The sequence below is a fragment of the Myodes glareolus genome, chromosome 5 (genome assembly GCF_982192425.1).
Source record: "Myodes glareolus chromosome 5, mMyoGla1.1, whole genome shotgun sequence".
Classification (NCBI taxonomy): domain Eukaryota; kingdom Metazoa; phylum Chordata; class Mammalia; order Rodentia; family Cricetidae; genus Myodes; species Myodes glareolus.
In genome coordinates this window covers 14,426,892-14,443,132 of record NC_142030.1, presented here as the reverse complement: position 1 = coordinate 14,443,132, position 16,241 = coordinate 14,426,892, and the positions used below count along the sequence as shown (strand labels likewise).

The window sequence follows — 16,241 nt, the reverse complement described above, 5'->3', positions numbered from 1 at the left end:
CCCAGCACCTACATGGTAGTTTACAGGCATCCTAACTTCAGTTCCAGGGGTTCCAACTTCCTCTTCTGACCTCCACGGTTGCTAGGCACATAAGAGGCCTACAGGTATACACTTAGGTTTTCTTTTCCTTTCTCTCTCTCTCTCTCTCTCTCTCTCTCTCTCTCTCTCTTTCTTAAAGGTAAGATCTTGCTGTATAGCCTTGGCTGGCTTGGAAGTCTTTACTCACAGGAATGTGTGCTAGTATACTCACTCATCTTTGCTTTGAAATTTCATTTGTTTGTTTGTTTTTGAGACAGGGTTTTTCTGTCTGGTCTGAAACTCACTTTGTAGACCAGTCTGGTTTTCAGCTCATTGATCTGCCTGCCTCTGCTGGGACTAAAGACACTTTACCACCACATCCAGCTTTTGCTTTGAATTTCTGAGATAGGGTCTCACTGTAGCCAGCTCAGGCTGGCCTTCAGTTCAGTCTGGAGCGAAGGACGGCCTTGAATTCATGGTCCTCCTGCCTCCACCTTCCCAGTGATGGGTTTACAAGCATGAGTCACAATGCCCTGTTTTCTACAATTCTTTTTGAGTTTATTTTTGGAGCGTTTTGATTAATGCAGCTCATCTTACAATTGAAGTGTTTCAAAAATCATTACTGTATTGGAATTGAGAATGGGAGTAGGTGGGCATTTGTTCAGTAAGTGATGGAAGGTCTCAGATGGAGAGAGGTGAGACCAAAGGGACTTGTGGGGGGTCTGAGGGAGGAAGAACCCTAAAACGACTCTAGGTCTGGAGGTCTGAGTATAGAAGTTGGAAACAAGAGGGTAGGGGCAATGAACATCTGAGCATAGAGTTCTGGGCCCAAAGGAGAAGCCCAGCCCAGCCCAGAGAAGACAGCCACTGACCTGGTGGCCTCCAGCTCTGCTGGCAACCGCAAGCGGTTCAGACTTGAGTTGTGTGGCCAGGGGCGGGAGGCGGTGAGACACATCATTAGAGAAGGTGAGGCCAGCAGACAGGACAAATATCCCTCTGCAAACAGATCTCTTTCTTGAATGTGGATTCCTGGTAGTCTGTGGGGAAATCCAGTAATTGACCAATCAGCCAGAAGGAAGTGGATGTGGATTGGGGGTGGGTGGGGATTTCACAAGGGACTGATTAGGAGTCCTGCGGGAGAAAGACGACCCTTTGTCGTGTAGGAGGAGCCCAGCCTGCTGGCCTTGTGGATGGGCGGGGTGGGGCGAGGGGGGGTTGTATGTGCATGGAAGTCTTGGAGTCAGACGGGACTGGAGGTTATTCTGATGTTGAGTTTGCCGCCCTGATGGAGGGGGCAGAAGAATGGGGTACAAGAGGATATTGATTAGTATTGATTAAGAGCCCAGCCCTGGACTTGGGCTTGTGGTGGGTGGGGCGGGGGTGGGAGATTTGACCCCGATAATAGGTCAGGCTTCCAGATGAGCGTCAGGGCACAATATGGGGTCAGGATTCACCGGGGCGACTCCAGGGGTGGGTGGGGGTCAGCTCGACAAGGCTCAGATTCAAAGTGGGCTCTGAGGCCAGGCAAGCTAAGGTCTAGGAGTGTATTCTCTCTAGAGACTCTAGGCTAGAGTCCAGCAACTGACTTTCCCTTCCTGGGCAGGGGCAGACATTATTCTTGTTGAACAAATGCTCCCAGGCCAGCCCAGGCACCTTGTAAAACCCCAGTCCTAACCCGGCACTACGGAATTCCTGACCCTAGCCCAGAGCCTTGTGGGGTCTCCACACCCACCCTGGGTGGGCTCACTGTTCTCCCAGAACAGCTTGGCTTATTAGTGTCTCACTGGGCCAAGGAGTGACTAGGCAGGAAGAGGGGGCATGTTTCAGGCCGTGCGGCCCCTTCCTCTTTCTGACACGTGTGAATCCTGGTGTTAGTCCTAGATGCCTGTGACCTGGGATTCCGCAGAAAGGACTGGAAGGAAGTTCAGAGATGTCATCAAGGGCCTTGTCTCACCGATAAGGAAACTGAGGCACAGGCTGCTGATGAATACTTCTGTGGTCCCCTAGTTAGAACTGGTCCTCAGTGAGGGGAGAGCAAGGGAGATGGGCGGTAAGGACATCGCAGAGGTCACCTCACCAACCCACACATCTGGACCTGTGGCAGCCGTCGCCTCAAAAGGCTCACAGTCATCAAGAGAGATATTTGCTTATGTGATTGAAGAGAGAGAGAGGCTGGAAGAGAAGTCTGTGAATACCAGGACTTCCAGCTTTTTCTGCAGAGAAAGACACCACCTTAAGCAATCTTCTTCCTGCCTTATCGTTTAGGGAGACAGACAGAGAGTGATATTACAGACAGACAGAAAGAGGGTGTACGGGGGATGGAACCAGCACCTTGGGCATTCTAGGCACGCTTTCTCCAACACAGAGCTACATCTCGTCCTCTGTACTTTCCTTACCCTCTCCCCAAGTCCTCTGTGAAAACAGGTGGACTCCCCCTCTCCCCCGCCCCCACGCGCCCTGTGGACCCCAGAGAAGATGGAGTCTGTAACTCGCAGTGCTGGAGGAGGGAAGGAGGAGGAAAGGGGTCTGTCCCTCAGTGGGTCATTTTGATTCCTGCACAGACTTGACTGTGATCCAGCTATGTGCAGAGGTGCAGTGCTGCACGGTGCATGCTCCCGCATGCCTCCACTCCTCCCTCCTTGAGGGTTGTCTTTAATGGGAAGATGCCTGCAGGTGTATCTGAGGTGTGACTAAAGCCCCACTGAGAGCCAACAAATGACAATGAGGCCAGTGTGTGTGGTCGAATCCTGTCTTTAGCACCCCTGTGTGTTTGGTAAATATGTAAAATAAAATGACTTCTCAATGACCTGTGTAGGGCTTCCACGTAGTTCAGGCTGGCTTTGAACTTGCATAGTCGCGGATCCAGAGGGCTGGGATTGCCATACCCAGTTTTATGCCATCTAGGGGATTGAACCCAGGATTTGCCTGAAGCACCCTACTAACTGAGTCACAGCTCAAGCCTCCTTTTGGTCATTTCTCAGCCTCCTTGTTGCCTGAGGGTGATGATGGTATTGAGTTGTATATATTTCATTTTGTTCCATTCTATTCCCAGCCCTGAGGCTTCATCTTTTTGCCTACGTGATATGATAGGGAGGTTGGGGGGGGGGGGGTGGGTAATGTCTCTTTGTCATCAAGATTTTTTTTTTTTTAATTTTGGTTTTTTTTGAGAGAGGTTCTCTCTGTGTAACCCTGGCTGTCCTGGAGCTTGCTCGGTAGACCAGGCTGACTTCAAATGCACAGAGATCTGCTGCTTCTGCCTCCCAAGGGTTGGGATTAAAGGCGTGTAACGCCAACACCTGACTCATCTACATTTTTTTAAAGATTTAAAATAATATGTTTTGCTTACTTTTGCATATGTTTAACGGAGCTTCCCCAGTGAAGACTATCATAGTGAGAAGCCAAGAGAAGGGCCAGGCACAGCGGAGTGCGCTTATGATGCCAACACTTGGAGGACTGAGAGGACTGCACTGCGTTCCAGGCTGCTTTAGCTACACAACAAGCACAGGCTGGCCCGAGAAGGAGGAAGAGGAGGAGGAAGAGGAGGAGGAGGAGGAGAAGGAGGAAGAGGAGGAGGAGGAGGAGGAGGAGGAAGAGGAGGAGGAGGAGGAGGAGGAGGAGAAGAAGAAGAAGAAGAAGAAGAAGAAGAAGAAGAAGAAGAAGAAGAAGAAGAAGAAGAAGAAGAAGAAGAAGAAGAAGAAGAAGAAGAAGACAGCTTCTTAAAGTGTACCTTTAAAACAGAAAAAGTCAGGAAGTCAGGCATGGTAGTGCATTCCTACACTCTCAGCATTTGAGAAACTGAGACGGAAAATCAGTTTATGTTGGAGGGCAGCCTGGACTACACAGTGAGTTCCAGGCCTGTGTGAACTACAGAGTCAGACCCTGTCTCAAACATAACAATAAACCTAAACCCCAAAACCAAGCGAACAAAAATAAAAAACAAAGCATCAACCAATTAAACGGGGAAAATGAAACAGCAAAAGCCAAGGCATGACCACGCAGTGAACTGGAAAAACCCAGGCTATGAAGGAGCTGCTGGCACCCCATGGCCTTCTGTGGCACAGACAACCCCTCCTGCTGCTCCTCAGCCTGAGTGGCCCCGAGGAAAGACATGGGGTCCCAGAAACCATGTGGTGGCTGCTCACTGCACCCACATGCCCTTTCTCCACGACAGTTTTCACTTAGTCTGATGTGGGTCGTCACCCATACCTCTGTATGACTTGGGACACGGACCCTGGCACTGGATGTCTTAGCACACTCACGGGTCTGGGCACTGTGGGAAGCCCCCTTGCCAACACTGGTAGGCATGAACCCAGAGGTTTGAGAAGCCAGGGATACCCCTCTTCTCTGCTAGTGCAGGGCTTCTTAAACTTTTCCACTGGTGACCCCTTGGGCCTAAGGCATTTTTATGTGACCCCAGGTATACAGGGATATAAAAAAGGTGTACAAATCAAACATTTGCTGATAGTAACCATAAAGGTATTTATTTTGATACAATTCATTGGTATATGCATGTAACATGCTTTAGATAGTGAACTGTCATTTATTTATTTATTTATTTTTTGCTTTGTTTTTTGAGACAGGGTTTTTCTGTGTAATAGCCCTAGCTGTCCTGGAACTAGCTTTTGTAGACCAGGCTGGCCTTGAATTCACAGAGATCCACCTGCCTCTGCCTCCCCAGTGCTGGGATTAAAGGCCTGCGCCACCACCGCCCGGCTTGTCATATGTTTTTATGCTTTTTGAAAGCAGGCTTGGGGAGAGAGAGGGACTCTCCAGTTCCAGACTTGTCTGGGGATGGGCTGTTCCTTTACTTTGTAATGGGAAGAAAGAAGAAGAGCAAAAATAAAATCGTTGTGTCATCAAGAACAAACTGCGGCTGGGTATTTCATCCTGCAGGACAGAGAGCATCTTCGGTCTCTACAGAGTTGACGGGCATTTTAATTTCATAATCGTCAGCCCCAAGAATGCAATGTCACACAGATGCATAGAACAAAATGGCAAGAGTATTTCCGGGCCGTTTAAGCAACTTTTGGAAATTTCTGCCCGGAGAAGTGGCTCAGTGGTTAAGGATGCGTCTTACTGTTCCCGAGGACGTGAATTCCGCTCCTATTACACACGCTTGTAGTTCATAACAGTCTACAGTCTTGAACCAGACCTGAGATATTTCTGGTGGGTGTTGGAACCGCGTGACGCGATAGCATGCGCAGTTCACATGCTCTTTGTTCAGAGCCGCGCCTGTCGTGGAGGCACACAATGCAAGGCAGATACCTGAGATTCCTTATGCATTTGGCTTTAAATTAATCCCCATGTGGGGTTGCAAATTGCAATTTAAGAAGCTGGGTGTTGCTGGGCGGTGGTGGCGCGCACCTTTAATCCCAGCACTTGGGAGGCAAGTGAACTGGAAGCCAGTCTAGACAGCAAAGCAAATTCTAGGACAGCCAGACCAGAACACAGAGAAACCCTGTCTCAAACTCTGCATCCCCACAACAAGAAGCCTTGTGCTCGGTTACCGACAGCCCTGGGCAGGGCTGGGGGATCTTTAGGCAGGAAGTATAAAGTGATAATAAGGATAAGACTCCGAACTGGGAGGGCAGAGCGTGTGGGGCAGGGCAGGGATAGGATGCAGCCTTCTTGGGACCCTGGTGGATCTTGATTATGAATGGTGACTTTATAATTTCCATCTTAGATGCTCTAAGGCCTGAATTTGTTGCCTAACGTTGTGCTCAATCACTGCAAATCCCCAAAGTGAGTAAATATAGGAAAAAAAAACCTTAAAGGCTTAAATATCAGAAAAAGGAGCAAAATGATGGTTACTGGCAGCTGACTCCCTGCACCCTGCAGAGGAGTGCCTGCGTCTCTAAAGAGTGCAGCCTAATTCTGCCTGGACACTGTTTGTGTCTGGGTCCTGTCCCCTGTTCTGTGCTCACAGTGGCCAGCACTGCTCACGCAGCTTTGGTCTGTCTTCCCTGTCACAGAATATTCCATGCAAAGATTTTACTGCATTTTATTTTTCCTTTACACTGCTATAAGACATTTCTGGTAGGTTACTTCCGTTTATCCACTTTGTTGGGTTTTTGGTGTTTGAATGAAACCCAGACTCTCTTGCACACCGGGAAAGCCCTCTGAGTCTCACAGTCAACCTGTTCAGACTCATGCACACCGTCAGTCTGACAGTTACCGCTACAAATGTGTTTGTGGCAGACTGGGGGCAATGCTGGATCTGAGAATAAAGTAGTTTCTTCAGCTACAGAATGAACTGCCAAGGTGTTCTCTGCAGTGCTTCTGCTTTTACTATGAGAGTTCTCATAGATCCAAATATTTGGTAAATTGGTATAATTCAATATCCATTCTTGATTTTTTTTTATCAAATTTTTACTGAGCTGGGACTATATCTCAGCGATAGAACTCATTCTTAGCATACCCAAGGTCCGGGTTCAGTCAAACTAATAAATAACAAAACAAAACACTTCATGCACAAATACACGCACGTACACACACACACACACACACACATCACTTTAAAAAGCACTATGGATATTTCCTTGACATGAGAATACATTTATCTCAACTATGAAGTTCATACTTAGTGGGGGAAATAAATAGTAAAGGAGTCCTATTAAAATCACGAGTAAGATAGTGATTCTACTGTCATTACTTAGCATTAATCTGAAGATAATAGCTAATGAGTCAGACAATAAAAGAAAGGACCTCACCTGTACAGCTGCAGAGTTCTTTTTTTTTCTTTATCTTTTTTTTTGGCGGGGGGGGGGGGGTGGATTGGTTTTTGAGACAGGGTTTGTAGCTTTGGAGCCTGTCCTGGAACTCACTCTGTAGACCAGGCTGGCTTCAAACTCACAGAGATCCTCCTGCCTCTGCTTCTGAGTGCTGGGATTAAAGGTGTGCACCACTGGTGTGGGAGTTATTCCAGGACAAAGATATATACAGAGAACCTGTCTCAAAAAGCCAAAAGTTAAAAGAAAAAATAAAAGAAATAGAGGTTGAAATAAAGCTGCATAAAGATGGAAAATAAACAGAGAATCTTGATACTGTATGCTATTATTCTCTCTTTGAATTGTTTGAATGCTGAGGAAGGAGCAACAGCTGCTAAAAGACTTTTGTTTATAAATACTGCTGAACTAACCCAAGATAGGTATTTTGAAAATACCTTGGCTTCAAAATTGAAGTCAAAAGGTATGTTACTTTGTAGAAGAGATTTTGCTTTTGTTTCCACAGAAAATGAGAGGCTGTGGATTTATTCAGAGTTAAGAAAAATCATCTTTGACCAAGGGAGGCCATCTGAAAAATCTCCGACAGGAATAGATGGCCCAGATGTCTGAGTTCTACATGCAGAACAGATTCAAAACTGCTGCCTGAGATGATCAAGACTCACAGGATACACCAGTCAGTACTTGATTATAACTCTAAATTTTCTTTAGGTCCCCATAAGATCATCAACGCCCCCAACCAGCAGGAAGTAGCCTGAAATACTACACCCACATTCCCAACAAATGGACTATGGGTATTTTCCTTTGTTTAAAAAAAAAAGAGGGAAATGGTGTGGGAGAATTTTCTCTATTCTGTCAATCATATTTTAATAAAACCCTGATTGGCCAGGCAGGCAGTATAGGCGGGAAAGCCAGACAGGAAGTAGGGGTGGAGCAAAGAGACTGGGAGTATTCTGGGAAGCAGGAAACTCCCTAGCCATTCCTGTGCAGACCACTGAAGAGGCAACATGTAAGTTGTCACACTGAGAAAGGTACTGAGCCCATGTGGCTAACATAGATCAGAATAATGGGTTAAGGTAAGTTATAAGAGCTAATAAGTAGCCTGACCTAATGGGTCAATCAGTTTATAATCTTATGGAGTCCTGTGTGTGATTTTCTCTTTGGGATTTGCTGGCTATGGGGTACCGGGCGGGACGGAAACCTCAACAAGCCAGCCCCCTCATGTTACACACCACCACTGCCTGATATTTGCAGAGTTCTTGCCCAACGTATAGTAGTAGCCAGTACTAGAAAATAAGTAAGTAAGTAAGTAAATAAATAAATAAATAAGATTAAAAGAATAAAGTTAAGGAAGAAAGGGAGGATGGAGGAAACCAGAGAAATAAATTCTGAAAAAGAGGAATCATATTATTATTAGCAGGTGTGCAGAGGTGGCTCAGTGGTTAAGAGCACCTTCTGCTCTTGCAGAGGACCTGAGTTTAGTTCTCAGCATCCACATTAGGTTAAACACAGCCACCTGTAACTCCATCTCCAGGCCTCCAAGGGCACCTGCACTTGTATGTGCATCCTCACTCCCCATAATCATGATTTAAAACTTCATATCATTAGCAAAGAGCTGGCAAGAAGCTTAGTCGGTAGAGTACTTGCCTAGCATGCCTCAGGCCCCGAGTTCAATCCCCAGCACTAAATAAAATGTGTGTTTGGAGGGTAGAGGCAGGAAGATGAGAAGTTCAAAGTCATCCTTGGCTACACAGTGAGTCTGAACCCAGCCTGCAAAACATGACATGGGGGAGGGGAGAGAGTGTATCCCAGAGGCAAGGCCAGAGACAGAGACAGAGAGATACAGAGAGACACACAGAGACAGAATTTTGTTGATCTATATTACATTTGCACCTAACAAAAGAAGATGATGAATTTGGAAATGTGAGTCACCTAAGCGTTGTTCCAAGGACTATAAAGGACCCAGAGGTTGATTTGACAGGTTACACATGGACATACATATAATTAAAATATAATAAATCTCAAAAAAAAGTGCACATTGTAGTGTGTTGTTACGGTAGTACTTCCTGTCTGATCATGTTCGCTAGTGTCAGAAAGTAGAGATGTATCCAGCATGCAGGAGGCCCTAGATTCCATTCCCAGCACTGGAACAAGCAAATAACCAAATAAGTCATGAATGTGTCTCAATTGCCACCCTGCTCACAGCCATGATAAGGTCTGATTGCCTAGAGGCTGAGGATCGTGTCTGGTAAACAAGTGGACCTCAGGACTCATTGACCTAAAGCTGGCTGACGCCTGGGAAGGGGATTCTGGGTGGCAGAGACTGCGCTCTGGACTGCTTAAAATAGAGAAATGGAGCCATGTGGACATAGAAGGGTGGACATTTCATACGGCCCCACCCCTAGACAAAGAACTATGTGTAACTAATCTCTGCAGGAGAGGAAGAATTAGCCTGTCCCACAATGGGCCCCCTTATGGTTGTCCACTGCAGAGGGGTCAGCCCTGAAAGCATATAGAAACAAACAAACACAAAATAAAACAGGGCCAGCAGGCTGTATTTACTTATATTAGTGTGTGTGTGTGTGTGTGTGTGTAACAAATAATCAAATAAAAAAGAAGCTATAAACCTGAAAGTGGTGGGAAGAGTGTGGGAGGGGTTTGAGGGGGTAGGTGGAAGGGAGGGAGGAAAAGTAGGAGGGGAACAAACGGCAAATGTTGATGATGCGGACGAAAATGAACCCTTAACCTTGGCTGATGGGAATGCAAACCTGTCCAATAGCTATGAAACTCAGTATATAGGTGTCTTTAAACAAATGACAAAAATTTCTACCTGACTTAGTTAAAAGCTTCCTGGGTATTTGTTCCAAGAACTCGAAGTTGGCGCATGACAGAGACCCTTGCACATCAGTGATTATTCAGCTCTCTTCACAACAGTGAGCCAGGGAACCAACCTTGATGTCTCAAAATGGAGGACCAGAAAAGGGCAACAGGGTGTGCAGGTTCAACAGTTTTCTCCAGGTTTGGAGTCATGACCGTGGAAATGGGCGCAACTGGACATAAACATATAAGAGAGTTAAATGGTCTCAGAAACACAGATGCTGCACCTTATCTATCATTTGGGCTCCTAGATTGTGTGTATACATAACATTGTGAAAGTCGAACTGCCTGGGGTTATAAGGAGGACCAACGGGAAGAGAGAAGGGAGAGAAAGGAGAGGGTACAGAGGGTGCAAGGAAGAATGTGCTCAATATGCAGTATATACATCTACAAAAGCTTTTCTTTCTTTCCTTCTCCCTCTCTCCCTCCCTCCCTCCCTCCCTCCCTTCCTCCCTCCCTCTTTTCCTCCCTTCTTCCTTCCCTTCCTCTCTGTTCCTACATTCACGTTCATAGATTTGAAGGTTGCTGAATTATAACTATTTTCAAAAGAATAAAAAAAATTGTCAGCTTACGATTTAGAAAGCTCATCCCTTCAAATAAGTTAACAGTGCAGGGACAGCATTTCTTACTGTGTACCAAGAGACTCACTAGGAATTCTGTAGGCATTCTGATCAATCGAACTAATTGCTGGTGTAAAAAGTACCTTTCCCCGTTTTCCAGAGGAGACTCACATCCTCGGGAGAGGGTCTAAGGTGTACACAGCCACACAGTTTGTGAGTACGGCACAGCAGCGTGTACATACTAGCCCGGCAGGAAGAAGGGGCCGATGCTCTGAAATGCTATTGGTAACCCCTTCTTTGACCTAGAGCATCTAGGAAGTTGAGGTTCTCTGGGAGAACAGGGAGACCACCCAGGACAGGACTAGATACCCCTCTGCGCTTTCTTCCAGGGGCCATACAGCCCTGGGAACTGACCATGATGTGTGGCCAGGCTACCTGTGACACCCGGGCTGGTCTTGGTGTACTTGCTAATGTCTGCACCTGCCCAGTGAGGGGAAACCCAGGCACCCGGAGCTCTCCTGGAAAGATTGTCCTGGGCTTTCACTTCACTGATTTCAGAGGTCCTTGGGTCTGATCTTACTCCAGATGATCTCTGGAAGTCCCAAGATGACGTCCTGTTCCCATTGCAGTGTGCTGCCCTAGCCCTCTCCTGGCACCCAACCTCTGTTCCAGAGTCAAATTGTAGGAGCCAGAGAGTGGTAGGGGACACTGGGGGGATAGCAGGCTTCTCTCTCTTACCTTAGCCCTCATTCCCAGCATGATTGGGCCACTGGCCTTGAGTTAGGAGAGGCACTCTGTTGAAAGCACCAGGTTTCATTCCAGGGGTCCCCTCTCCTGGAATGGGCCAAAGACCTGGTTTGGGGTCTGCTTTTCAATCTCAAGCCTGACCTGGGTCAGACCCAGTCAGGAGTGGTGGGAAAGACAGCTGCTCTTCTGCATGACAAAGGGTGGCCCTGCTGGAGAGCCAGGGGACACACTGACAAGTCTTGCAATCCACTGTGGCTTTTCTCTTTAGCCCCTGACTGAGGTCGCCAGAATCTGCAAATAAAAGCTCTAGATACTGGTGTAATGCAAATCACAGGTAAACAGTGAATAATATATTAGTGTAATCTGTCCCAAATTCAGTCCTGTTTTTTTTTTCCCCCCTTTTTCCCAGCAGCGCTACTCATGGTGGATTGCTCAATTTCTCCAGTAGAATTCTTCAACCAACTCACAAATCCACATTCAGGAGTTCGGCCTCTGTCTTGGGGAGGGCTTAGTAGACTCTGGAGTATAAGCCACCACCACCAACCCCTCCCTATTCCCCCCACTCCCGCCTCCAGCCACTCACATTGCATTGAGTCCATCTGGCTCTCTTTAAGTGCCTGAGCAGAACTTGGCAGAAAATAACTAGAGATATTGAAAACACTGACTATATGGGCACTTTTTGTTTGTTTGTTTGTTTTTCAAGACAGGATTTCTCTGAGTAGCTTTGGCTGTCCTGGAACTCGCTCTGTAGACCACGGTGGCCTGCCTCTGCCCCCAGAATGCTAGGATTAACCGTGTGTGCCACCACTGCTCAGCAGTGAGCATTTATCTTTATGTTGCCCCTTCTCTGAGTCATTATTCTCTTGGCTCAAAAATTGGGAGAGGGTGGACTTTCAACTCTAATTTCTATACAGCAAGGAAAGGAAAGGATGGAGCTTCTTGTTGGCCAGTCCCAGACTTTGTAGCCAAGGAAAGTCTACCCAAAGTAGGACATGCTAGCTTCTATCAGTCCCAGAAGTCTTTTGAACACCTGGCCAGGTGTACGGCAAAGCAAGTTGGTTGGAGAGCCCAGGTGTTGATTAGAGTTTGGTTCTTTCCAGGGTTTGGAAGCAGCAATGAACAAGACTATAAGTGCACATTCCAGACACTGGGAACAGGCACCCAGCAGAGAGTGAGCTCTCCACCACAACATCTCCAGGACCTGCCTCCCGAGCTGTGCTGGGGTTGGATTTGGGGCTTCATGTGTGCAGGGAGGTAATCTACCACTGAACGGTTTCTGCCCCCACCCTGAATGGTCAGGCACCCCTGGTCAGTGTTGAGACATCCGACTAACAGACAGTGGTGACCAGATGTTCTCAGTCCAGACAGGCCTTTGTGTCTTTTCTAGACAGCCAGCCCCTCCTCAGGGCTCAGGGGCTTGTTTCATGCTGAGCTCCCAGGAGGTCCCAGGGGTGTGACCTCTCTCCTCCTTCTTCCCCACCCCCCACCCAGGGCCAGCTATAAAGCTAGTCTGCACCAGCCCTCTGTAGACTCAAGACTCTTTCGGGACACCTCAGGGACACACGCGTCCACAGCTCCTTACCCTGGGCATCACCATGCGGTCCCTGTGGCTCTGCTGGGCACTCTGGGCATTGTCCCTGGTTGGCCCTGGGGCAGCTCTGACTGGAGAGCAGGTTCTGGCCAGCCTACTGCAACAGCTGCAGCTTAGCCAGCCCCCGGTCTTGGACAAGGCTGATGTGGAAGGGCTCGCCATCCCCTCCTATGTGAGGGATCAGTACGTGGCCCTGCTACAGCACAGCCGTGCCAGCCACTCCAGAGGGAAGAGGTTCAGTCGGAACTTTCGAGGTAAGCCCTCGCACGTTGTCCTTAGACTCTAGGCAAGGCAGGCTCACAGATCCTTCCACCTGTGGTGTCAATGGGCCATGGATTTGTGGGACTCAGAGTAGAAGCCATGGGGTCACAGTCTGAGGGGTTTATTAGAAGGAGCAGGTCTGGGAGAGTGCTGGGTCTGGTCACTGGGGACCTGGCTGTGCACTGAAGGACTCTTGGGGATAGAAAAAGGGGGGCTGAACTTGCTGCTAAATTCAGGAGCAGAGAAGAGGAGGAGAATGGAGGAAAAGAGAGCCCCAGGAGAGGTCAAGGCCACGTAGAACTTCCTGGGGTCACCATCTGGAATAGTGGTGGACTGTTTTGCCACGAACAGAGAACAGTGGCTGGGTAGGGGCAGCCCCGGGTAGCAGAAAGTTCAGAAGAGCGAGAGTACAAGTATCTCTTTGTCAGGACAGCAAGGAAGGGCTTGTATGGTAGCACCGCCTCTTCCAGCTGGAATCAGCCCTAGGGCACAGCCACATCCCCAGGTTTACTCTTCTAAGGTACCTAGGTCTGGAGACATAAGGATGCTGGTTCTGAACAGGCGATAGGGGTGACTGCTGAGGATAGGTGTGGCTGGCCGCTCAGGTGACCATCCTGCTATCCTAGAGCCCGTGTTCACAGTGACTGGTGCCGTTTAGGATGCAACCGCCCTTAACATTTGCCCCAGGCTCCTGCAGTCCTGATAAAGATGTCCACAGGCTCCTGTTCCTCTTTCACGGAGGAGTCATTGACTCTGTACTCTCCAGCTACCTTCTCCTGCAACCTTCGCTAAAGAATCCGGCATTGCTGTGCTCTTAAATCCCACCAGCTCCTTCATTACACAGGGGTTCAAAGCCACCACCAGGGGTGGCAGTTGATAATAAAAAAGACACAGCCCCACCGATTGTTTTAGCATTCAGAGCCTCATTGCAAAATTTATAATTCCTAGGTAGAGAGAGGTACTTTTTCTCCATGCTCATGGGCTTCCTGCTCCCAGTTCTTCCTGTGGATTAGGAAGAAACCTTGGCCTTGGGTCTTGGTGCCAGTAGAGGTCCGACTGACTTTGTCCATTGTCCACAGAGGTGGCAGGCAGGTTCCTGGTGTCCGAGACCTCCACATATTTGCTAGTGTTCGGCATGGAGCAGCGGCTGCCGCCTAATAGCGAGCTGGTGCAGGCTGTGCTGCGGCTGTTCCAGGAGCCGGTCCCCACAACTGCTCTCCGGAGGCAAAAGAGGCTGTCCCCACACAGTGCCCGGGCTCGGGTCACCATTGAGTGGCTACGCTTCCGTGAAGACGGCTCTAACCGTACAGCCCTCATCGATTCCAGGTATAGGCGCTCTCTCTCTCTCTCTCTCTCGGGGGGAGGGGAGCAGCAGAGGATGGGCTGGGGACAGGACGGGACTGGAGACTCCTCTACTAGTAGACTAGAGACAGTCTCCCAGTCCCCTCGCCTGACGCGCAGCTGTGTCGCAGGCTCGTGTCCATCCACGAGAGCGGCTGGAAGGCCTTCGACGTGACGGAGGCAGTGAACTTCTGGCAGCAGCTGAATCGGCCGAGGCAGCCATTGCTGCTGCAGGTGTCGGTGCAGAGGGAGCATCTGGGCCCGGGGACGTGGAGCGCACACAAGTTGGTCCGTTTCGCTGCTCAAGGGGCGCCGGGCAGCGAGGGGCGGGGCGAGCCCCAGCTGGAGCTGCACACTCTGGACCTCAAGGACTACGGGTAGGCGCTGTGGGTTAACTTGATAAGTGAAATCGAGAGACAAACGGGTATTTGACTTAACTGTGAAATGATAAAGATTCAGAGTGTGAGAATATTTAGAAAAGTCCCTCTGACTGTTAGGAAGCCCCCAGTAAATATTTTTTAGTTATTAATTATCCACTCCCACATAATTATCCAATTCAGTTGTTTCCTTTGCCGTGGCACTCGGGCTGGAACCCAGGGCTTCACAACATGCCAGTGTTCTCCCAGTGAGCTATATACCCAGTCCAGCTCTTGAGCTGGATTTTCTTTTCTCTTTCTTTCACCTTCCTTCCTTCCCTCCTTCCTTCCTTCCTTTCTTTTCTTTCTTTCTTTCCTTTCTTCCTTTCTTTCTTTTTTTCGAGACAGGGTTTCTCTGTGCAACTCTGGCGGTCTTGGAACTAGCTCTGTAGACCAGGCTGATCTCAAACTCACAGAGATCTGCCTGCCTCTGCCTCTCCAGTGTTGGGATTCAAAGGCCTGTGCCACTACCGTCCAGCCCAGTGGAGAGCTGGATCTTAAGTCTCCCTCCCAGATGCCCTGATTTTAGCCTTCTCAACTGACTTCTGAGGTCTCATTCCCACAGGGCTCAAGGCAATTGTGATCCCGAGGCGCCTGTGACTGAAGGCACTCGATGCTGTCGCCAAGAAATGTATCTGGACCTGCAGGGGATGAAGTGGGCAGAGAACTGGATCCTTGAACCCCCAGGGTTCCTGGTCTATGAGTGTGTGGGCAGCTGCCTGCAGCTGCCAGAGTCCCTGACCATCAAGTGGCCATTTCTGGGGCCACGGCAGTGCGTTGCCTCAGAGACGACCTCCCTGCCCATGATTGTCAGCATGAAGGAGGGAGACAGGACCAGGCCCCAAGTGGTCCACCTGCCCAACATGAGGGTGCAGGAGTGTAGCTGTGCCTTTGATGGGGCTCTCATACCCAGGAGGCTGGAGCCATAGACAAAGGAAGTGGCCTCCCCAACGATGTGACTTTCATGTTTATCCGAAGTGTTCTATTGTACTGAGAGAAGGGGATTCTGAATCCCTGATGGGCTAATGCCCTGTCTGTGTTCTTTGCTGAGCTCTCCAAGCTCTTCCCCTAAATTTTACCTTTGTTATGAGGAATGTGACTCGCTGGCCACTAGGGGGCCCTACCTAGCTGTCTCTGTTCTTATTGTTCACTGCACTGTATGTTAAAGCACTTAACATGTATAGTTACTGTAAGCTAAGGACAGAATTCCTAATTGCCATCGTTCCCTTAACCTGTCACTGAGCCCCAGTGACTTTGTGACTTTTGCCCTAAGACACAGATGTATCAAAAATGCTCAACCTAGGTAATACGTACTTTGCTAGATGTGAATAAAATATGTTTTGTTCTGTAACTTTTGTTGTTGTTTGTTTTGTTGTTTTTGAGACAGGAACAGAGGCAGGTGAATCTCTGAGTCTGAGGTCAGCCTGTTCTACAGAGGCAGTTCCCGGACAGCCAAGGCTACACAGAGAAACCCTGTCTCAAAAATTCCTTCATAACTCTAGAACAGGGCTCACTCCTCTTGTCCTCTTGGACTGATGCAGGGAGCCTTTTACAGCATAGTCTGTAGCATAGTAGGATACCACATTTACAGAGACTTTGTAGAAATAACCAACGCAGAATCTCAGCCCAGGGAAGGGACCTCTGAAGTCTCTCCGCCAATCTACACAGCTGCTAGCTAAGACTTCCACACCCTCTAGCTGTGCCCTCA

At 48.6% G+C, this 16,241-nt stretch overlaps 1 protein-coding gene across 1 annotated transcript; it reads left to right on the top strand.

Moving 5' to 3' along the window:
* The first annotated feature begins 12,474 nt into the window (after positions 1–12,474).
* Positions 12,475–15,884, top strand: LOC125402013 (left-right determination factor 1). The gene is made up of 4 exons (XM_087906081.1): positions 12,475–12,769; positions 13,856–14,102; positions 14,249–14,494; positions 15,099–15,884. The coding sequence occupies exons 1-4, from the start codon at positions 12,520–12,522 to the stop codon at positions 15,460–15,462; spliced, it is 1,107 nt and encodes a 368-aa protein (XP_087762207.1). The 5' UTR covers positions 12,475–12,519; the 3' UTR covers positions 15,463–15,884.
* The last annotated feature ends 357 nt before the right edge of the window (positions 15,885–16,241 follow it).

Excerpts from the sequence above, each read along its gene's own strand:
- LOC125402013 (XM_087906081.1), top strand. The coding sequence starts at position 12,520 with ATGCGGTCCCTGTGGCTCTGCTGGGCACTCTGGGCATTGTCCCTGGTT. Across the intron at positions 12,770-13,855 it reads GTTCAGTCGGAACTTTCGAG|AGGTGGCAGGCAGGTTCCTG; the intron begins GTAAGCCCTCGC and ends CATTGTCCACAG. Across the intron at positions 14,103-14,248 it reads ACAGCCCTCATCGATTCCAG|GCTCGTGTCCATCCACGAGA; the intron begins GTATAGGCGCTC and ends GCTGTGTCGCAG.